The sequence below is a fragment of the Camelus ferus genome, chromosome 6 (assembly GCF_009834535.1).
Source record: "Camelus ferus isolate YT-003-E chromosome 6, BCGSAC_Cfer_1.0, whole genome shotgun sequence".
Taxonomy (NCBI): Eukaryota; Metazoa; Chordata; class Mammalia; order Artiodactyla; family Camelidae; genus Camelus; species Camelus ferus.
In genome coordinates, this window is record NC_045701.1 from 57837853 (window position 1) to 57861953 (window position 24101).

At 33.9% G+C, this 24101-nt stretch overlaps 1 protein-coding gene across 5 annotated transcripts in view; it reads left to right on the plus strand.

Moving 5' to 3' along the window:
- Positions 1–24101, plus strand: part of KIAA0586 (KIAA0586 ortholog) — a 94053-nt gene that overhangs the window by 62121 nt on the left and 7831 nt on the right. For all 5 annotated transcript variants that reach the window (XM_032482110.1, XM_014560143.2, XM_032482112.1 and 2 more), the window contains 3 exons: positions 908–1062; positions 4273–4381; positions 14032–14097. In XM_032482110.1, the coding sequence (XP_032338001.1) occupies positions 908–1062; positions 4273–4381; positions 14032–14097 (330 nt within the window). The remainder of the gene's footprint in view (positions 1–907; positions 1063–4272; positions 4382–14031; positions 14098–24101) is intronic.

Here is a 24101-nt window from a genome sequence, read left to right on the forward strand (position 1 = left end):
TTTAAATGGAAATGTCTATGGGGTCTATAAAATATCATTTCATTTCAAATAATTCAGTTTATAATGTTTTAGTTCTATTTCTGTTGATTAAAATGAGATAGACTATATTGTGCTATATTTAAAAGGTGACAATTAATTAGGAAACACAGAATTTTCTCAGAAATTATTTAGCAAGAATGTGAAATAAGGAACAGTGACTAGGAGTTGAAATATGAGGATTTTAGTTCTTCTCCACATTTTATGAGCACACTGATTTTTGGATAGTTAGTTACCTTGAGCCTTAGCTTTGTCAGTGAAAAACAGTTATAAAACTACCTGATCTGCCTACCTTATAAAACAATTGAGAGATTCAAATTAAATGAGATAATGTATATGAAAGTGTTTGGAGTATAAAGCACAATATATATGTACAGTGTTATTAGATAAGTATTTATCTCTGCTCTTATTGTCTTCTTTTTTTATTTGATTGAGATGTCATTTGGATGAGAAAAAGAGAAGCTTGATCTTTTGAAGAAAATTATCTACAGAACAGAGTTAAGCATTTTCTAGTCAGGAATTGTCCCTTGCTTTAAGATTACATTTTAGATAGAAAGCATCCTTTTGACTCTTATTGATAGAAAAGATAAGCTGGAGTGTTAGGAGCTGATGTGTAGGAGTGGGTGTTGAGTGTGGACTGCATGAACATCTTGTTTATTGGAACCTTAAAATAGTCCATAGGTTTGTTTGAGCATAGATACTTTTTGCATTTCTATGAGTTTGGTTTTCATTGCAATGAAGGCTTGGTGACAGGTGTTTTTTGTTGAAGTACTTCTAATTCAGCAGGTGAGAAGTATTGGTAATTTTGGTCAATTTTTCTTTTTCTAAGAAATAATTTATTATGATTTTTTGTTTACGTGTTTGGTAACAGGTGGTGTTTATGAAGGTTCATGTGCTAGTCATGGTCCAGTGAGTTTGGGAGAATTGGAATTGCAGCCAAATCCTCACCTTGCTTTTTCGACAACACTTCTTACAGCACAAGAAAATGATGTTAAACCATCAGTAGCAGCTGAAGACTTTCCTCAGGTACCCAATTAATAGCACTTGTACTTTATTAGTACTTTATTTATTTAAATCAGAATGGTGACAATATTACTAAAGCACAGTGCACTGTTGAGAGCACAGTCTGGAGTCAGACAGCCTAAATCATGCCTCCTTTATTTACCGACTCAAGCCTGGCTATAAATCTTAGCTCATCCAACTTCTAGCTGGATGACTTTGAATATGTACTTAGTCTTTCTTAAGACTCAATTTCCTCATCTTTAAATTAAAGGTTAAAAATAATGTATATAAAAAGCCTGTTACCTAGTTAGATAGCTATTATCATTCATACCTCTATATCCCCATGCAATGTCTAGCTTAGTAATTTGCATATATAGGTACTCAATAAATATATATTATATTAAAATTTGTAAAGCATGTTACCATGAAAGCATAAGATAGTTCATACTGAGTTAAGCCAATGGCCCATGCAGTTTTGTGTACTGAAAAATAGGATAATTACTCTTCAAGATGTAAAAAAAATTGATCATGTTATTAAATACACTTTTGTATCTGTGTAATAGCAATGCATTTCTCACTGTAGATTAATTTATTCAGTAATCATCATGGTATGGTATTGTATAGCATTGCATGGCATTGAGGATGAAAGCCAAAAAACATATCAAATAAAGATTGTTTATGGAATACAACCATGTGTGTTCAGCATTAGAACACAGTTCAGAACATTGTAGGATTCAGTATTAATAACCTGTGACCAAGGAAACATCAGGAAAAAACTAGTTATGAGTAAATATCTGTCAATAACTTCTGTAATAAAAGAAAAATTGTTTATGACCTTGGGTTAGACAAAAGTGATACCAAAAGTGCTATCTATGAAAGAAAAAAATTAACAAACTGGTCTTATCAAAAATAAGAACTCTTCAAGACACACTGTTAAGAGAATGAAAAGACAAGCTATAGATTGGAAGAAGATATTTGCAAATCACTTACCTAATAAAAGGCTTATGTCCAGAATATATAAGGAACTCACAGAATTCAATGTTAAGAAAACAAACAATTGAATTAAAAAAAGGATGAAATGTTTGGATAGATACGTTACCCAAAGAAGATATACTGATAGTATATAAGCACTTTAAAAAGCTTCTCAGCATCAGTCATAATTAGGAAAATGCCAATTAAAACCACAGTGAAATACTCCTACATGCCATTAGAACATCTAAAATGAAGAAGACTAATGTGCCAAGTTTTGGCAAGGGCGTGGAGCAATTAGTATTCTCGTATGCTGCTGGTCGGGAATGTTAAATGACTCAGCTACTTTGGAAAACAGTTTGGCAATTTCTTAAAAAAAGTAAAACATACATTTACCATATGACCCAGGCATTTCACTCCTAAGTATTTATTTATGAAAGAGAAGCTAAAACATATGTCTGCACAAAGACTTGTATGTGAATATTCATAGCAACTTTATTTGTAGTTGCCCGAAACTGGAAACAACACAAATGTCCATCAAGAGGTGAATATACAAATTGTGGCATGTCTATAAAATGGAATACAACTTAGCAATAAAAAGCCATGGACTACCAGTGCATACAGTAACATAGATGATCTTCACAGAAGTTATGTTGAGGGAAAAAAACCAGACCAAAAAGAGTGTATATTCTAGGATTCCACTTGGATAAGATTCTAGAAAATGCAAACCAATCTGTAGTTATAAGAGGGAATACAAAAGGTTATGAGAAAACTTCAAATTGATGGATGTAGTCGTTATATTATCTTGATTGTGGTTATGGCTTCATGGGTATGTACATATGTCAAAATTTAGGGAACTATACACTTTAAACATATGCAGATTTATACCTATCACTTATACCCAAGTAAAAATATTTTAAAAATAAAAGATTGCTCTCCTTTAATTATTGGCCTATTTTAAAATAAAATTGCAGAGTGTTACCAGAAGAATAGGCTTCAAAAAATTCATTTGTTAGATTTCCTTCATTAACAGAGAAATATAGCTAGTAATAATATTAGCACACACTTATTTATAGTGCTTATTCTGTCAGATGCTGTTCTAAGTTTGTTACGTATTTAACTGATTTAATCCTTATAACAATCTACTGAGGTAAACATTATTATTATCCCCATTTTATGAATGAGGAAATTTGAGATATTGGGGGGTTAAGTAACTTACCCAGGGCCAAAGCTAGGTAATGACTTAGCCAGATTTTAACACAAGTACAATAAATACTCAGCTCTTAATCTCTGTGGTTAAGGAAGGGAGCCAATAGGAAGATTCTAAGTTGAAGCAGCCCATAGTCCCCACCTTAGAAACACACACCAGAATATTTCCTTCAGGGCAGAAACCTATATGACTGATAGTTCTAAAAGTAGAAGACCAGAGTTGGGGCTGGTTGTTACTCTTGCAGTCTAAAGCGACTCATTTTTACTCATCTTTATGTGTGGATAAATAAGTACCTGCCATTGGTTACAATTTTGAGTCCATGTGGACAGGTGTTTCAGATTCTTCTCTGCTTGTTTCTGTTGGTAAGAGTTCTTTTCCAGTTCCTGTCAAAGTATATCTGCTAGCTGTTTTGAGAGACTCATTGATAGTTAGGCTCATAAAACAGGAAAGAGAAGAAAGAAAATGGCAAAAGTCATCACAATTTGTAATGTGTGATTGTGAAGGAATTTGTGACTACTGTTAGTTTCAAATTTGGTTAGATTATAGGTACGTAAGAGAGATAATGGGGTTTATGGTAGAGTATACACTTCTTGAATGGCAAAGGAAGATTACAATAACTATTCAACACTGGAGAATTAAATGATGTTACTATATATAAAAGCTCTTTGAAAATTGCAGTACATTATGTAAATTTTTATTTTATGCAAAAATGATTACATTGAAGTGCTTAGAGCCAAATTAAGTTTTTATCCTGTCTAAATCCATTATGTGTATATCTAGAATAGTTGATTTATAAGTAGCTCTGAATTCTCTAGTAAAAATAGATAGAAATGATTTGAATATTTGAAATCTGTGTATATTATCCAAATCTTTCTAAAGGTTTTATTTGCAGTATCTTTTCTTTAGTAATATGTACTCTATCACCCGTTTGGCAATTAGAAGGCATGGGTAATATTCAAATTTTATATAATAAACACCTAAATAATTCAGTTGCTCAAATCTTTTTAAAGTAACTTAAAAAATAATGTTACGATTTCATGTCTTAAATTCTTTAGTACCAACAAAAGCAAGACCAGGATGTTAAGCAAGTTGAACACAAACCAGTTCAAGTTCGTTTAATACGTGTAAGAAATAAAGCTGATATTTCACTATCACAGCAACAAGGTAAGATTTGTTTTCTTGTAATAAAATAATAGTTTGATACTTGTCAGATATTGAACAAACATATAGTGAGAATTCTTTACTTTTATGTATGTCTTGTTCTTGACTCTAGGTTTTTTTGTTTGTTTTCTCTTCAGTACATTGGGATAAAGAATCTGGTATCATGTTTGAATGTATATTTGTTCTTTTTACCAATAAACACTGTTTCTAATGCATTTAAAAAACTCTCAGCTAGTATTTTTTCCTTTAATCTTACCTTTTGGTTCTTGTACAATTGAATGTGGTGTCTTTAAATCTATATATAGGTCTATACCTATGTTATAGTTGTTTTAAATTATGATAAAGGCTGTCATTATGGCTGTTAAGGTGCTTTGTAAAGGCTATTTATGTTGTGTGATGATTTGATCAACAGGTGCAACTTAAAAAAACAAAGCATTCCATGTTAAATGCTATTATATGAATGAACTCTTGTACTGTTTGGTTATCAAAATTGTGTGGTTGAATTTTAATTCTGCAGTCAGCATCACAGCATTTTGATGTTGTTGTTATGTTTCTGCAAGGCTGTTGCCTTCTGCTTCGTTTCCCTTCTTGCTTCTTAGTCATTTAAATTTTATATAACCTAAATTCTGAAATTTGACATTAGAAATTAAGATGTCTTCTGTTTAAAAACTTTCTATCTACAATCCAATTAGAAGTGTTAGGAATACTTTGAGCAATGGAATGTTTTTCTTTGCTTCTATGATAGTGTTTTTTTTTTTATCTCATTTATTGAATGCCAGTATGATTGCAAATCTGACTGGGCATTTCACAGTTTGGGGAGGACCTGCATGAGGAAGTGCTTGAGATTATGCTGTATGAGGTTTAGGTTTTTACTTTTCTGTTTGTTTTCTGTTCTTCTCTTGCTCCGTCTTTTCAGAACTTTGCCCTCCTGACTACTTTTTTTTAAAAACCTTTATTGTGGTATGATTCCTGCACAGTAAACTACACGTATTTCAGATGTACAATTTGATGAATTTTGATAGATGTATACACCCGTGAAACCACCACCACAATCAAGATAGCTAACATTTCTATCACTCCCCAAGAGGTGTAAATTTCAAACTCCCAATTTGTCCCCTCCCACCCTCTTTACCAGTTTGTTCTCTGTGTCTGTGCTGACCACTTTTTTTTAACCCAGCAATGGAACAATAGTGTTATATTTTAGAATCCTATGGAAAATTTCCTGTAAAACTCTTCTCCTTGAATTTAAAAATTAATTGTGATAGTATGTAGGTATGAACAAGTGAATGTTCCTAGGGTAATATCAAGACTGACTTGATGTCCCTGTACTGAGTACTGTTAGGATTCATGGTCAATGACTGTATATTTAATTTAGTTTTTTAAAAATGTATAATCTCTTAAAATTAGAAATGAATTTTGTCTCCTTGGAGAATGTTGTATATAATAAAACAATCATTTTTCTCAACTGATAGGAGAATATCTTTGTTTGATAAGGTTTTAAAGGTAAATATCTCTCTGGAAAAGTGACATTGTTTTCAGTTTCACATAAATGAATGACCACAAGATGGCAACAGTTGAATTTTTGTTGACTTTTAACAATGTCATTAAATAATATTCAATTAACATTTAATGTCAGTAAAAATTATAAGAAAAATGAAAGAAACCAATGTGTTAGGTAGTAGGAGGAAGTTTTATTTAGAAAGAATTTAGAACAGTTGGATTTAATATGTGTAAAAATTTTTTTCATTTAGTTTTCCATCTAATACAGAAGTTAGGGGAGCAGACCTATTCCAGCTTTGACCAAGACAAAAATATACCTATAGATAGAACATTTTAAATAGAAGCCAAGTGTTTCACTCTATAATTGATACATACTCCATAATAAATATTTTTTGAATAAATATTTGCCTTGGCAAATAGTGTCAGTTATGACTTTTTCCCCTATAAATTTTACGGGTTTTTTTTTTTTTCTGATGAAACTCTGATACATTGCCAAATGTTTCAGAGAACAGTACAGTCAGAGTGCCAAAATAATCCTCTAGGGCTTTCAGAACTTTGACCCTGAAGGAGTTCAATCCTATCTCTCATACACAGATAGATAATGAATATAATGAAGGAAATTCACCTTACCACAAGGGAATTAAAACCACATCTTTTCTGGCAGATAAATGCTTCTAAGAATACTTGAACCCCCAAAATATGGCCTTTTCAGGAAGAGGTATCATGTATTTCACTTTGAAATGCATAGTAAATATGTGTATATAAAGAAGTCAAGCAAATTTTTCTAGCAGTAGCAGGAGTTTCAATGATCGTCCATTTAAAATTGACTGAAGATATGATAGGACATAGGTTTTAGCACTGTGCTTCTGGAAAATCTGTGAAGTTCTTGTCTCCTCCCCTCTCCCCTTGATTATTACTTTCAGATTTTAATTTAAAAAGAGAGAAGTTGAATTGGTTTTTCTGATGATCTCTTTGGCGTCTAAGAGTAAAACTCTTTTGTTTGGTATTGAATTCATTCATATTTTGGACCACGTGATACCTCTTATCTGATTTTATGTCCTGATTAATGTATCTAAAAGTTTTATAGTGAGAGCAACTTTTCAAGTGATTTAACTCAATGAGTCCTTTTTAAATTCTTTTTGCTTTTACTGAGTAAGTTGACTTTCTTCAATACAAATGAGAGACTGGTTTTAAATCCATTTATTTGTTATGAACCTAGGAACAATTGAATTCTATAAAGTGATGTAAAAAAATTCTCTTTATTTTTCTCTTAATATTTTAAGACTTTCATAATAGAGAATAATTAGAAAGTCATGCTATACTAGTCAATGGGGAAAAATTAGAACATATGTTTTGTGGTTAAATGCTAGGACAGATAGGTTGTTAAAAGTTGTTTGAAAATCACAACATTCTTCAGTTTTCTTATGCGTAGATTATATATGTTGCTCAGAAAATATGTATCAAAGTGCTAAAAATAATTAATGTAATTGCAGTAACTTATCAAAAAGCAGGTTATAGTTTTGTGGGCAATCATAGATGGGTTTTGTTTGTTTTTTTTTTTTTTTGACAATATGTCCTGAGTTTAATTTCAAGCCATTGTAGCACCTTTTGTACCTCACATACAGTGATTGTGACTTTAACTATGTGACAATTAGGAAATGCAAAGCTTATGTAGATTTCTAACCACATGTGTGAATAAAAAATCATTTTCTTTAATAAAGTGGTAATTTTTTGCCTTTGTATTTGAAATATAGCTAAATTTCTATAGCTTTCAGAATTATAATTGATTTTAGTAATTTTAAAATCACAGTTACAAGTTTTCTAAATTGATTTTTTTTCATAAGTTATGACAGTGATTTAAAAACCATGTGTGTGAGTCTCTGATAGGGAGAAGATGGGACACAGATTAGTAAGTCTGCCTCCAGTCCACGAATCCAAATGTTAACAAGCATAAGCTGAATAAATATGTCTTTCACAAATTTGTTATTATAATTAATAAAAATAGAAAATCACTTTAAAATGTTGCTGAATTTGGCGGTTCTGTTTCTACCTAGGAGGGAGAAAGTGGAGAATGTAGCTTCTAACTATAATAAAATGTCAGGTAAACCACAAAATCGTAACATTTCTTGAATCCATCAGAGAGTCTATGATGTAGAGTAACTAAGTAACATATGGTCCATGGAAAGACAGACTCATCCAGAGACATGGGACATGAGAACTATCTCTGAGTGCCAGAGCACAGGTGCAAGAAGAGACACCAGGCACCATACAAGCAGTTAAAATGTATTTGACTAAACTTTAAAAAATGAGTTGCTAAAGGCCAAGCATAGAACCATTGGTATCTATTGGTACAGAAGGAGTTCACTCCCACTTGCAGTCTCTTCTCCAGTGACCTCTAGAAAAAGGAAGATTGGGAAGCAGAGCAGGAAACTGGAGAGATTGTCCTTCTCTGGTGCAGGCCTGGAAGAGGAGAGTGGCTGCCACTGCCAGAAACACTGGAGAACTCATCCCAGCATTACCCTGATACCAAAACCAGGCAAAGACATTACTGGAAAAAAAGATTATAAACCAATATCCCTTATGAACATAGACACAAAGTTATTCTACAAAATATTAGCACATTAAACCCAACAATATATGAGAAGACAGTAAATCATTACCAAGAAAGAGGACTTATCCCAGGAAAGCAAGGATGGTTCAACATTCAAATAATCAATGTTATTCACCATATGAACAGACTAAAAACAGAACAAAACATGTTATTATCTCAATAGGTGCAGAAAAGCTTTTGACAGTATTCAACATATAATCATGATTAAAATCTCAGAAGACTAGGAATCAAATGAATCTTTCTCAACTTGATAAAGGACATTTACAAGAAACCTATAGCCAGCATCACACTTAATGGTGAAAGACTTAATGCTTTCTCAGTAAAATTCAAAACAAGGCAATAGGGTCTGCTTTCACTACTTTTATTCAGGGTCATTCTGGCAGTCCTAGCCAATGCAATAATGAGAGAAAAACAAATAAAAGGCACACATATTAGGAAGGAAGAAATGAACATTTCTGTTTGCTAATGTATGGCTGTCTGTAGAAAATCCCACAAGGACTACAAAAAAACCTACTAGAACTAATACATGATTTTATCAAATTTATAGGCTATACAAAAATTTCCAATGAGAAATTGGAAATTGTAATTAAAAACTATAATTTATCATACATGTATCAACAGAAACATGAAATGCTTAGGTATAAATCCAGTAAAAATACTTGACAAGATTTGTGTGCCCAAAATTACAAAAACACCTGATGAGAAAAATCAAGGAAGACTTAAATGAATGGACAGATGATAATATATTCATAAATTAAAGGACTCAGAATTAAGATGTTGATTTTCCCCAAACTGATCTGTAGATTCAGTGCAGTCTCAATCAAAATTCTAATGACGTTTTTGTTAAAAATTGACAAGCTAAATCTAAAACTCATGAGGAAATGCAGAGGGCCTAGAATAGCCCAAGTAAATTTATAATATAAAGAAAAGTTGGAGGATTTATACTATATGACTCAAAACATACTATAAAGCTACAGTAATCCAGACCGTATAGTCTTGGCATAAAGATTAATAAATAGATGAATGGAATGGAATAGAGAGTCCAAAAGAAGTCCCCACGTTTATGATCAACTGATGTTTCAGAAATGGCAAAGAATTTAATGGAGAAAGAATAATTGTTTTGATGCATAGTATTGAAACAAGTGGTCATCTATAGGCAAAAAAATCAACCTTGACACATATCTCACAAACATACAGAAAATGAGCTCAAAATGGATCCTAAATCTAAATGTAAAGCTTAAAAGAACAAAACTTCTTGAAAAAATAAAGGAGAAAATCTTTGTGACCTTTGGGCAAAGATTTTTAAAATATTATAGATGAATCATAGTTGATAAAATAATACATTGATTAATTGGATTTCATGAGAATAAAAACTTCTGCAAAAGATGCTATTAAGAGAATGAAAAAGGCAAACTACAGATTGGGGAAAGATATTTGCAAATCAACTTTCTGATAAAGAACTTGTATCCAGAATATATTTCAAAAGCTCCCAGAACTCAGTAGTAGGTTCTCTATGTCCATGAATCTGTTTTTGGTTTGTAAATGGAATTTGTATCATTTGTTTTTTTTAGATTCATTCACGATTACCAAAAACTGAAATTCATTCATGATTACGAGAATTCTTACATTTAATAAATGTTTGGATGGAGGTGGGGCATAAGCCATATGAGAATAGACATTACTTGGACACATTAACGGATTTTTAATGTAGATGATTGTTTAAATTGGTTGTTCCTACAAGAAGGGATTTACACCTTTGATTTAGGAAAAAAAAATATATATATATATAATCTAGGAGATAAATGTGCATAACCAAGGCTATTCCCTAAGAATGAACAAAATTCATAGAGGATTGGTATGGAAAATCTATTTAAAAAGACACTGAAAATTATTCAAGGATTTCTATAACATTTTTACTTACTGATGCTAAAAGTAATTTCCTTTTCTGTGTAGGAGTATTTTAGTTGTGGAAATTAATTTTCTTATTGTTATAGAATTAGTCATACACTTTGTATGCAGTGCTTAGATTTTTCTCAAGTCTTTGGTATTAAACCTCATTAAAATTGTATGCCAGGATTGTTTTGAAGAGTCACCAGTATTCCAGAAACCTCTGCACCCCTTTCATTATTCTTAGCTAGATTTCCTGAAACCTGACTTTAAAGTTTTTATGATGGTTTTTATAGAAATGAAGTTGATGTAAAATATCATTTAAACTATTTGATAAACTTAGTAGTCTTTTTTATACAACAGCCATTAAACAAAATTTAATCTTCCATAATAATCGCAGAGGTAAGTGTAGATTTGATAATCTCTATATTTTAATATCAGTGAAATATTGAACTAGAAGTAATAAGATCAGGTGCTACCACTAATCAGAATTATGATCTTTGGTTCTGTTGAACTCGGGGTGATCCCTCTGCTCCCAAGAACCAAAGGTTGTAATTCCTGAGTAGTGGTAGCATCTGATCTTCTTACTCCTACTGTAGTGATACTTCTGTTATACTACACTGCCCTCCTCCAAATAAAACTTAACTACAACAAGTTAGTGTCAAGTTAGTGCTTTTCTTCAAATCAACGTAAAAATCATTTAAATTCATGATTTTAGTTTTATATAAATAAAATACAAATTAAATAAACTATTTTCAAACAAGATAAAAGTGGATTATTCTACTAACCTAAATAAGAGAGAAAGCTGATTATTTCAATTCAGAATAAGTTAGAACAGAGAAGTGATATAGACTAATTATACTTGCAGGATACACTACTACTGCATTGTTTGTTCATCTCTAACACAGTGTCTCTCAAACTTTGACATAAGAATCTCCTGCAATACTAATTTAAAATGCAGATCTCCTGCTTCACTCTGAGACTCTTGATTGCCTGAGGTGGGGCTTGGGAATCTGAATGTTAAACTGGTACCCCTGGTCATTCAGGTGCAGGAGGAGGACCGCCCTTTGTGAAACATTGCTTAATGACTCCAGATGTTCATGCTAATGTCTGTTCTACTGTGGAATTAGAAGCACTACAGCATAGAGCTTGTACTCTGGAGTCATGCTGCCTGGGTTCAAATGCTAACTCCACTCACTATTCACTAGCTGGTGACCTTGGGCAAGATACGTAACCTTTCTGTGCTTTTCTCACCTGTAGTATATTACCTATTCTAAGATTGATATCCCAGATGAAGACACGTCGTACATGTAGATAGGAGCTGACACATATTAAGAGCTATGTAAATGTTCACCATTGTTAGCATGACTGTCTCCAGGACACCTCTCCTTTTTGAATACTCATGTTGTAATCAGCTCTTCTTTAACAGATAGGCATTGAATCTGTATTGGTCCTGAGCTTTAAGGATATTGGCAAGAAAATGCTAGAGATGGTACTTGTTCTATATAGTGTTAGGGAGAATTGACTCAACAAAATTTTGTACCCTTCAGTGAATATATTTAGGATAATTTATATTTATTAAACCTTGGATTATTTTACAGAATTTTTTTATTGTTTTGCACATTGGGCAACAAAATATATTAAACCTTATTTTTAAAAATTTTTTTGAGAGAGGAGGTAATTAGGTTGTTTGTTTGTTTGTTTGTTTGTTTAATGGCAGTACTGGGGATTGAACCCAGGACCTTGTGCATGCTAAGCACACACTCTACCACTGAGCTAAACCCCTCCCCCTATAGTAAAGCTTACTAACCAGGGTGATTTTCAATCTATAATCCTATCTATTGGCACATGAGTGTCTTAGTAAACTGCATTTTGTCAGCAGTTCTCTCATCTTTAACTCCAAGAGAGAAACTGATAACTCAGGAGCTCAATGATCATGTATGACCTGTGGCATCCTGATTAAAAGTAAGGGTTAAAGTTAGGGGCAGTATTGGATATACACAAAGGCATTAAATGATTAAATTTTTTAGGGGGGAAAAAACCCTGTAAATAATGGCAAAAGGCAACACAATCTCATTGTTATTCCTGGTAACCTTCCTCATATGTTCTTGCAAACATATTTTTCTCCTTTTTATTATATTTAACATTTTATTTTATTATATAGAAAACTTAAAACTTTATTTAAAGTTTCTTATCTGTAATAATTTTGCTTTTTACCACTATTATCACTATTATTATTGATTATATATAGACTTAGATTTTATTTGTGTAAAGTGCCCTCAAATTTTTAACTTTGGGTTCAGCCTTTTCCCCATCCCCACTCCAGACAAAGGTCTAACATCATCTGGGTAGGCTTAACACTACTAGCTTAATTAAAAAATCATCTAAAATTTTTTTAAATAGGAAAAATCTTCCAAGATTGTCCCTTGCTACAGAAAAAAAATAACATTGATGAAGTAAAGGCCATATTTTTAACCATGTAATTCCGGCCTAATGGCAGCTTTAGAAGACATGTTCTACCAAAGCAAATGTGTGGTTGTTTAGAAATAAAGTACAAATGTGAGTCACAGACACTGTTGGGAGATGGGAGGGACAAATGAAAATTTAGGAGCTTAGGAGTATGAAGTCTAGTTTTATTGAATTTGAACAGTGTTTGTGATATCTGTTTAAGAAGAAGAAATTCTGAGGGGATTGTCTTTAAACAGAGTTCTCATTGTTAACAGGATCTGGTCTAGGGAGAACTCAAGTTACTGCCTCTCCTATTTCCCTTTTATACATAAGGTAATCTCCTTGAAGGAATAGAAGAGATGAAGAACTGGACTTTTATGATGTCATTTAGAAGTAGGGTAGTAATTAGCTGGAACTAAGTTTTCTTGGATGGTTTTCTATTGCCTTTCATCTTCTCTAGATTTTCTCTTCTCCTTGGAAACCTCAGTTTTTGAAAGAACTTGTATGTTGGGAAATAATGAGCAACTGTGCTCCTTGGAGAATGTAGGGATAGTTGTCTTATTCATTATACAGCTTAATGCTTCTTTTCTTCTGCTAACTAACCTGACTGGTTTGGGTAATGGGACAGGAAGCAGATGTTGTGAGGTAGTTAGTGCATCAGTTAAACGGAGCCACTTTAGTCATGTGTTCTTTCTCCCACCTGTACTGGGACCTCCATTTACTCAGTCCTATTTCTCTTGGCTGGCTATTCGGGGGCCCCCTATCTTGCCTGCCCTGTATGGTTAACCCATTGTATGTACATTTCATCACCATCCAGGACTTCCATGTCTCTGATCTGTGATAATCGCCTTTCTGGATTCCTCCTACTTTCAGGAGTCTCTGATTTTGTTCCCTGGTCATGAAATACCACTGGATGATGATGTAATTTGTGCAGTTACAACCTGTTAGCAAACTGTGCTGTGGGGCTCAAACTGGACTTTGGCCATTCCTCAGTGATTCTTTGATTAATTTCCTATTGATTTTAGCTTCCAAATAGTATCTATTCCAGCCCTTCTCCCCAGACCCTTAATCCCAATTTTCTTTTAATATATGCTTTTTCTTTTCTAAGTTCTGCTCTTTCAAATATGAACATATATAGCTACTCTGGCTCTAACTTCTTATGACTCTGTATTAATCCTTTTATTTATTTTTTCCTTTTGCATTGAAGTGCAGTCACAGGGAAGTATCACCCCAACCGAAGACACGGGGGAAAAGTTAACAATTGCGAATCTGGGTGAGTGAAATATAGATGTTCTTTATACTCTTCTTGTTACTTTTTTCCAAGTGTGAAATTCTTTCCAAATAAAAAGTTAAACATTTTTAAAAGATACAGCTTTATTTAAAAAATAGTATCTGTATCAATTTGTATTTCTACTAGTATCAATTTAAAAACATAAAGCAGGGTGATGAATAGTGAAGGAAGCAAGGTAAGTGATTTGATCATTTTGTTAGGGAAGTTCTCTCTAAAGGAGTGGCATTTCCACATAGAATAAAGGGAAGGAGAAATCTTGCAAACATTCAGGGAAGAAAGAGTAAGAAGAATGAAGGTTTTAAGGTGGGAATGAACTTGCTGTGCCCCAAGAACAGCAGGAAAGCCAGCATGGCTGGAGGGGAGTGTGCCAGGGTGGCTGTGGTAGGAGATGAGATGCAAGATGTAGTCAGCAGGTCACACAGAGCCCTGCAGACTCTGGGAAGGAATTTGGATTTTATTCTGAGTGTGATGTGGATCCTGTGGAGGGTTTGAGATGGTGAATGCCATACTCTACATTTTTTTAAAGGTTCCCCCGGGCTTCTAGGTGAAGAATAGACCATAGGGAGACAAAGTGGAAGCAGGGAGACCAATTGGAAGACTGCTGCAGTATCCCAATGAGAGGTGATAGTGACTTGGGCCCTGGTGGAGGTGTCAGAGTGGTCAGGTTCAGGCTGTGTACTGAGATCATATATGCCTGATAGAGTTGCTGAAAAATAAGTTCATTTCAAAAATTATTTATTAAAGTGGATTAGATGTGGAGTGTAATAGAAAGCAGATTCAAGGATTAATTACTCCTAAGTTTCTCGTCTGAAAGTTACTGGGTGAATGATAGTGCCAATTATCAAGGTTAGGGAGACTGAGGGGAAAATCCGTCATTCTGTGTAGGGCACATAAAGTTTGAGAAGCCTAACAGATCTCCAAGTGAGGAAATCACGTACGCAGTTTGCTATTAGAGCTCAGGGAAGAAGCTGGGACTGGAGATATGAATCTGAAAGCTGACAGTATAGGTGCTATTTACAGTTGTGAGTGTGGGTGATACCACCTAAGAACTGAGTACAGAAAGGAAATGGAAGCATCCCAGGATTAAAATCTTGGACATTTTCAAGTTTAAGGATAGAGAAAGGAGAGGGAGCCAGCAAAGGGGGCATTAGACCCAGCAGATGGTCATCTCACAGATCAGGAAACACCCATGTTTACTGTACATTTTATGGATGGAAAGCACTAATTCTTTCTCAGCATTTGCCTCTCTGTACTTCTCACTTACTGGTTCTAGTTCTCTTTTCTTGGATGTTAGAAAGAAGTCTTTTAATGGGAAAATCTTTCAAATATTTGATGACAGCATTTATAACCCAAAGTCTGCATGCTATGTGCCTTTTACTGTTACTTACATGATACTGTTTCCAAGCTCTTTATTAGTCTGATCATATTCTAGTCAGTGTATCTTGCATTGAGTTACACTAGGTTAGAACATGATCACTGCTAAGTGTGGTAAATTTGCTACTTCCCCAAACCTTCAATGATGAAATTAATATTTGTCAAATGACAACAAAAGCTGACAACACTTGTGTATTGTAGCTTTCATTCTCACAGCAAAGTTGTGAGTATATAAAGATGTTTGTATTATTGTTGTTGTTTTATTATACAGATGAGAAAACTGAGCCTCAGAGAGGTTAAGTAACCGCACTACTCTTTGATTATCTCAGTGTTCACGGAAGTTACTAAAAATTTTTATATAATACTGTGGTTTTCAGCATTCTAATAAAACTAAGATTTTTTTTTTACAGCAGCTTGGTATCAAGCTAAGTTTTCTACCTTCTGTAGTTGTGTAGTTGATTTTTTAAGCATAATATTCTTCCTCTTTAATATTATCCTGAGAAACTTCTCAACTGTCTCCCTATATTCATTTTTGCTCCCCTGTTGTCTATTATCTATCCAGAGCAAGAGAGAGCATTTTAAAATATTAATTGGAACACATGACCATATGACTCCCTGCTCAAAACCCTCCAAAGACTTTTTTTCCACCAGAACAAAGTCTAGACTCTTCATGGTGACCAAAATGTTCTGCCTGAACTGGTCCTTGTCTTATTCTCTGAAATCATTTCAAGATCTGTTCATTAGATAAGAACTAGTTAAATGCAATTACTTGTTTTTTTCTTATAAAATTTATGCTAGTCCATTAGGTTGATGTCTATCTATCCCTCTACCTATCTATCCATCTATCATCTATCTATCTACCCCCCATAAAAGTAGAAATGGGCAATTTCTGAAGAAATATGTATCAGTATACCTAATAATAGAAATGACACCAACTCCTTTTTTTCATAAGTTAGCCCAAGGTCTAAGAAATACATTTATTAATAAATCCAAGACAAACTACCTTGTAAGAGAGTTGATTCCATGTTGAGAAAAACTTAAGCTTTTGACAGAATTAGTATTGATGAGTGATACATTTGTTTTTAATTCCTCTTATGTAAGACTTTTTAGTTTTTCCTTTCCTACTTATTATATGGAAATTCAGCTTACAGTATACGCACAAATTGATTTCTTAAGATTTGATGATTAAATTTAGTCAGAATGGTCAGTTATCCAGCACTGTTTTCACTAATTTAGACTTAAAAAAATAATGTATGTGTGCATGTTGAGCAGAGTGCATGGCTGGAAATGCTGAGGGCTGTGTCAGCCTCCACACCACACCGTGACTCTACTTCTGTTCCTCCGGTTTACTTCAGAATTACCTTGCAAGGGATGAAAGATTTAATGCAACAGGAAAGATGTCTTTAAGTGTTTGGCTCTCTTTTTAGGGTGGGAAGAGTCAGTGAACATAATCTGGACAATGGAGCAAATGCAAATTGGGAAACCTGAGTTGTGTCTCAAGTACCACAGTAGTCTTCAGAGTTCCACAGATAACACGTCTTCTCTGTGAGGAAACCGAGTTTTTAAATTTATTATAATGATACAAAACAAAATAGGCTCACATAATTATAAAATACATTTAAATATGTGCATGAGAAATGCTGTTGTTTCCAGAGTTTCCTTGGTGGGCTTCTTACTCATCACCTAAGATTAGTGATTACAAATGTAAGGCTTTCTTGGGTGTATTTTTAAATTGTAGTAAATGCAGAGGCCCAGGTTGTGCTGGGATTTCCAATGGAAAGGAACCTGTGAATTATTTTAAGCTGAAATGCTGTTTACTATCTTAAAATGGCAGAACAAATTACTCTGTTGTGAAATACATACCTACAACATCTTTTAAGTGAAATGTTATTGCCAAAAGTAATCTCAAAATCTAATTGTTAATCTTTGTTATAGTTGTCAGCTTCAGATGGACAGGTACTTTGTAATGTTACGAGACTCACACAGAAAGGTTATGGGGAACACAGGCACTTTTTCCCTGTGAATATAATTAAAATCACACTGTCCTCGCTAATAAGTTAGAAAAAGTCATTTAGGTAGAAATGTAGTTCCGAGAGCCTGTGATACTGCCTTCGTGTCATTCTGCTTGCATTAAAGCAAATCAGACTTAGGAAGTCACAGAAATACTATGTTGGGTATTTTCTAATGACTGTGTCAGCATGATCAATCATTTTCTACACTGGCAGTTTCTTGAAATCGCTTAACCTATGTTCATCGCACTTTACAGGAAGCAGCACAAAATTAGTTTCTATGTCCTCATGTATTTCTCTTGATGTCACAAAAAGTATATATTGTATAAGTGAAATATTTGTCTTTGGCAAAAAGGCCTGTACACCAAACTACAATTAATGAAGACAAGAATTAGAAAGCAAAACTTTGTTTAGTCTGAGGAAAAACAATTCTTTAAACTGTAACCACATGGCTGTTTCTTGTTTGGATCAACTCTGGGTGACTGTTATTGTCTTCTGTGAATTCTCTGGGGCAGGGGCCTGACTTTGTTGAATGAGCCAATTGTTTTCCTTTGTGTTGCCCATCTACTAAGTTCCCATCTGGTTTGTATCAGACTGTTTTCACAGCCAACAACTGCTGCCTTCTCTGTATCCTGACACTTCAGGGCCCCACGCTATCAAAGCACTGCTGCGATGGCCTTGCTAGCAGGGCTCATACAGCTGTGCCTCCCAGCTTGGAACTATTACCCAGAGTAATGGTCACGTAGAACTTGGGCTGGCCCTTATTCCCACTGGTGTCGTGTGTACAGTGTGCAGAAATCCCCACACTCCCCGCCTCCCTGCTCCCTTGCCCTGAAACTTACTAGTCAACAGAAAAATCTTTAAAGCTCTACTTTTAGGATATGGAATCGTGTTGTTCTTATTTCTAGGGGCTTCCTGTATTTGAAAGCTCATTTTTCATTCTTTCACTCTTTTTCAAAAGTTACCAGTTCTGGCCTTGGGGGAAGTGAACTGGTCACTATGTCACATTTAATTTTTGTTTCCAAATTTAGTTAGGAATGACTAGATACAGCAAAACCCACTGTAAAGGCTACACAAATAATACAGTGTATTTTAGTGACAGTCACAGACCATAAATTGAGAGAGGTTTTCATATTAGGAAGGATTACTATCTCAGAAGAAAATGGATTTTCTAGATGTAGATTATAGAAGCACTTAGATTCAAACTGTTTAGTAACTATTAGGGACTTCGCCTTCAGCTTTGTTAGCTATTAAATGTCATTTATAAAAATGTGATAATAGTGACCTATAATCATCTGTGGCCTCATGTAATTAAAGTTATAGGAGTTACTATTGAGTAAGAGTTACAGTTTAGTTTAGATGTAGTTATACCATTGCTTTATAGACATACACTGAAACAGCAAACTTCTTTTTTGCACCCAAAATAAGGAATTAAGTGGCTTTCATAGAACGTATTAAAATTTTAGAAATGCTTTCAAGATTAGTTAAAACAAGATTAGTTTGTGCTTTCAGTTAAATTGAGTGGCTGATTGTTGCAGAACATCAAGTATCCTATGTAGTAAGTCAAACCAGAGCAACAACAACAACAAAAACTCCTGCTTCTGAATAATTTCAACTCACAAGTATTTCAAGATTTTAAGAAAAGAAATAGGAAGGAATTTGTCTGTTGTCAGCAGTATAGCCTGATGCTAATGTTAACTTGATATGAAAGGCTACCTAGTAAGGATAGTTATTTAGCAATTGTAGTCATTGGAAGACAGTTTGAAACTGTAAGGGAATCATCTTTTAATTGATGAAACTAACCTATTTTTTTCAACTTCAACTTTTAGTGGCAGTGTAATATATATACAGAAAAGTACACATAGAAGTGTACAACTGAAAGAATTTTTTAAAAATAAGAGTACTTGTAAACCCATACCTAGCTCAAGAAACGGAACATTGCCAGCTGCCCCCCAATACCCCTCACGGCCCCTTTCAGTCACAACTTTCATCCCTAAAAGGAAAACGACTAATTCTGACTTTTCACAGCAGAGATTAGTTCTCGCTTTTGTACTTTAAATAAATGAAATCAGACGGAATGTATGGCTTCTCTCAAGAGGCAAACCTATTGTAATTTTCAAGATTCTTTTAGTTTTCAAACCATTACAGCATGCTTTTATAAAGAATTATCTGAGAGAAATTTGTTTTAGTAGCTGTGTCACAGGCAGTTCAACCAACAGGAAGTGCCGTGTAGATAAAGTTGTCTACTAAAACATCCAGTCTCTCGGTTCTCAACCAGATTTTAATGCTGGAATGTCCCTCTAGACATTCCTGCCCCTAAAAGGCAGGAACTCTCTTTGTCATTACACTACACAGCAATACAGTCAAGCACTTAAATGGTTTTTAATGAGCTTTAATAATTAAGTGTACATTACTCAAATAAATGACGGTCTGCATTCAGGATAGGTGGATCATCCGTTTTCTGAATTACCAATCAGCTTCCTGGCAGTTAAACATAAGCTTTTATGCTGCCAAGATACTATTTCTGAAAATGCTATTATTGGCAAGAGTTGTGTACCTATTAGATATGCAGCTTTTATGTGCTTAAAAGCTGTTAACTTACTAGATATGTTTAACTGCTTTAATAATATTCCCAACATTCCCTTTTTTTTTCCTTCAGTAAATTCAACTTAGTATAAAAGCTCTATCTATTCTGAATGTTCCTAATTTTAGATTTCTCCTTACTAGATTTTGTTTCAAATTCTGGACGTCACTCATTTAAAAATTCTTGTTTTGTAGGTTAAAAAGTTCATGTTTTGGAGACCTTCATCTTTATATCCTTGTTTTACAGTTAACAGCCCTATAGTAATACACAGTTGTCTTAAATAATGCATAAAGAATTTGTTTAAGACAGCAATATAATGATTTACAGATTTAAGTATTGCTATACTATTGATTCTTACTAAAGACAGTATTACAGTGCAGAGGATAAATTTTCAAACCAAAAATAAAACTTCTAAAAATACATGAGTAATACATTGGCTTACTTTCAAATTGGCATCATACAGCTGCAAGATTTTGAATGACCGTTTAAAATAACAGGTTAAAGTATTGAAGTAAGGTGAGTGTTTGAAAGAAGCACAGTGTGCCAGTGGTACAATCCCAGTGCCCTCAGTGAGCCCTCATTTAAAGCTTTTTCAGCAGTGTCCCTGCTTTCTCAGGCTTGGATACTATTTCCAAATCTAAGAGCACTTGTTTTTATTTTGTGGTACTTTTAAACATTTAAATAAAGATTACCACATTTGCCTTTTGTGGTAAAGATAAAAGGGTAAATTATATTCGTGGGTCATTTATGGCTCAATTTTTAGTTGGCATTTCCCACTCAGGATTTCCATGGAAATGCTAATAGATATTTATAGATCAAATATTTAGAAATGTTCTCTTTTCACTATTTGGCTGAAATACCAATGAGGATTATGTTTCTTCTATTTTGAACAGCAGGATGAGGAAGTGTAAAAATCAACAAACCTGATAAGCAGTTTTCAGATCGTGTTGGCCACCATAGGTTGGATTTGCTACTTTAATTCTTACCTGCAGATCACAGTATTCACCCTTCCAGTATTCCCAGCAAGTGAGAATTATGAGGCAGCTACTTATTACAGGAGAGAATAATAGTCAACTCTGATATTGACATGGTGGCTTTTTTCTTTCTTTCTTTCTTCCCTTTCTTGTTCTTTCTTTCTTTCTTTCACCACTAGGAGAAATCACTGTAGAAATCAAGGTTCTCCCCCAGGTTTCACAGAGGGGAGTTTTGTTTATGTTTTTAATAACAGCAACAACAATATGTACTGGCTACCCTCTATACTTCCTGTTCATGATGCACTCTGCTAAGATCCTTAATCAATACAATTAGATGAATAATATTAGTCTCATTTTACATTTGAGGAACCTGAGGCTCAGAGAAGTTACATATTTTGCCCAAGGTCACACAGCTAATAAATGAGCTGGAGTTAAACCAAGTCCAATTCTGAAAGAAAAGACTATGCTCTTAAACATACTGTATTTCCTTGATAATTTTTTAGAAAGTAGAACAGGTAATTTCTAATTATTCTTACAGGTCTCAGAATGTGAGGACACATCCTAGTAGAAGAGTATGAAAAAGCTGGATGATGGGGAAAGAACTGTTTACTGTAGGTTTTAGTTCCTGCTACTAATTTGTGGCTTCGATTCCTTTGTCAGTTAACCTTCCTGAATCGTGATTTCCTTATTAGTAAGAAGATGGTCTCTGAGATCCCTTATAGCTCTACTGTTGTAATATGTGAGCAGTGTTTTCTCTTAAACAAAATGTCTCCCCATCAAAATATATTTTGAAAAAATTGCCCAACAAGAATAATTCTTTTGTCAATTGGGAAAAGTTAGAAAATAATCATAGGCTAAATAATAGTAAAACTGCCATTTATTGAGTGCCCCTGTAGGCACTGCTCTAAGTTATTTACAAATATCATTCCTGGTATGATCATTCCGATGATCGTAAGAAACCTATGAGGTAGAAGAGGAAATAGAAGCACAAAGTGGCGATACCTCACAGAGTGGCGGAGTTTCTCCCAGGCCTCACAGCGAGGTCGAGTTGGCACCATGATTGGCCACCAGGTAGCTTAGCTTCTGAGTCTGTGCTCTTAGCCACAAGCTTACAGTTGCCTCTCTGAAAAGTGTGTCTGCTTGTTATTTAGTTGCCTTTTTTTTTTTTAATCTTACATATCACAGTATAGAATGAAGAGGAAAAAGTAGTTTTGTTTTGTTTTTTTATAGAGAATGATCTATAAAAGATCACAGAGATCACATTCCACATACAAGGTTTCAGAAACGTTGGTCAGCTGGATATTTCTTGAACAACTATATACAAAGAACTGAAATAGGCATCTTAGGAAAAATGAAGAAGACAATGGAGGAAAACCACTTATTTTCTTGTCCTTTAGGAAAATCTGGCATTGCAGGAATGTTATGTCAGCCTATGAAGTAGCTTATTGAAGAAGACACAAGTAGAAGCATTAGTAGATAGTCATGATGTAATGTTAAAAGGCAGAGAGCTCAATTAATTGTTGGTCTTTAAAATCCCTTATATTTTTGGTGCATTAATTGGAAGATTTGCTCACTACTGTTGGTCTGCTCTGCGTTAGTTTTGTCTTTCCAGTTAAAGAGGACTTAGACAATATCTTGCCCTTTGTGGTCTTCGCAACATTTAGTATAATAATGATGGACACGTAAAAGGTATTTAAAAATCTTTTTTTGATTGAACCCTAGCTAGACCTAAGGTACTTGTTTGTTTTTTCTTTTCTTAGTTTTCATCCAGTTTTGTATGAAAGGGGATGCTGTTGCTTACTTCTTACTAGAACACAGCAGATAAATTTGAATTCTGGGCTTCAGGGTAACCACTTCAGAGAACACTGGCACTTAATTTACTTGCCACAAACAAATGGCTCTTCAGTAGTGGGGGCCTGAGGTGGTACTTTGTTTCCTTGTTTGTGCTGTAGGTGCTGGGTAGAATCTGAACCGTGCCTAGCAGCAACTTCTCTCCTCTCTAATGCTGAGAAACTTAGAAGCAGAGTAAACATAGACAGTGTCCAATAGTAATATCATAGTAAGCACTTTTAATGCATTTAAAGATTTTTTAAAAACAGTATCAAAGTCAGATGTTCAATTTGGGTCAGTTTGTAGATTATCAGCATATAACTTGTATTTGTCTACAAACTTACTCTTATAAAATTATATTTTCTTCTAAAACTATACTTTTTAAGCTTTAATTTTTTCTTCATTGATCTTATTGCATTCAACTTTTTTATTGAAGTATAGTTGACCTACAATATTATGTAAGTCATAGGTGTACAATATAGTGATTCACAAGTTTTAGAAGTTATACTCCATTTATAGTTATTATAAAATATTAACTATATTCCTTGTGCTGTGCACAAGATCCTTGTAGCTTATTTTATACATAATAGTTTACACCTCAACAGATGAGTGGGTAAAAAAAAATGTGTTTATATGTATAATAGAATATGACTCAGCCATAAAAAATAATGAAATTTTGCAGCAACATGGATGGACTTAGAGGGTAATATGCTTAGTAAAATAAGTCAGACAGAGAAAGACAAATACTATTTGATATCGCATATATGTGGAATCTAAAAAATACTACAAACTAGTGTATGTAATGAAAAAGAAACAGTCACAGATACAGAGAGCAAACTAGAGCTTACCAGTGGGGAGAGGGAAGCGGGGAGGAGCAATATCGGGGTAGGGATTAAGAAGTACAAACTATTACGCATTTAATTTTTTAACATATTTAAATGTATGTCTCCTACAGTGTAACTATAATAGTTAAACGTGAATGTCTGTCACCAGTGAGACTGTATCGCTCTGTTTAATGAACTATGTAATGGTTAAAATCATATTCACTTAATTATCTTTTAGATCCACCTGAAATTTTGGTGAACTAAAGGAAGCTTGAGAGATGAGTGATTTTTTTTCCTAGATAAAACCAGAAAATACTGATCATAGCATAGTGTAAACTTTTTGTGAATCACTTCATCCTAAAAATTTGTTTGAAACAATGATTATTGACAG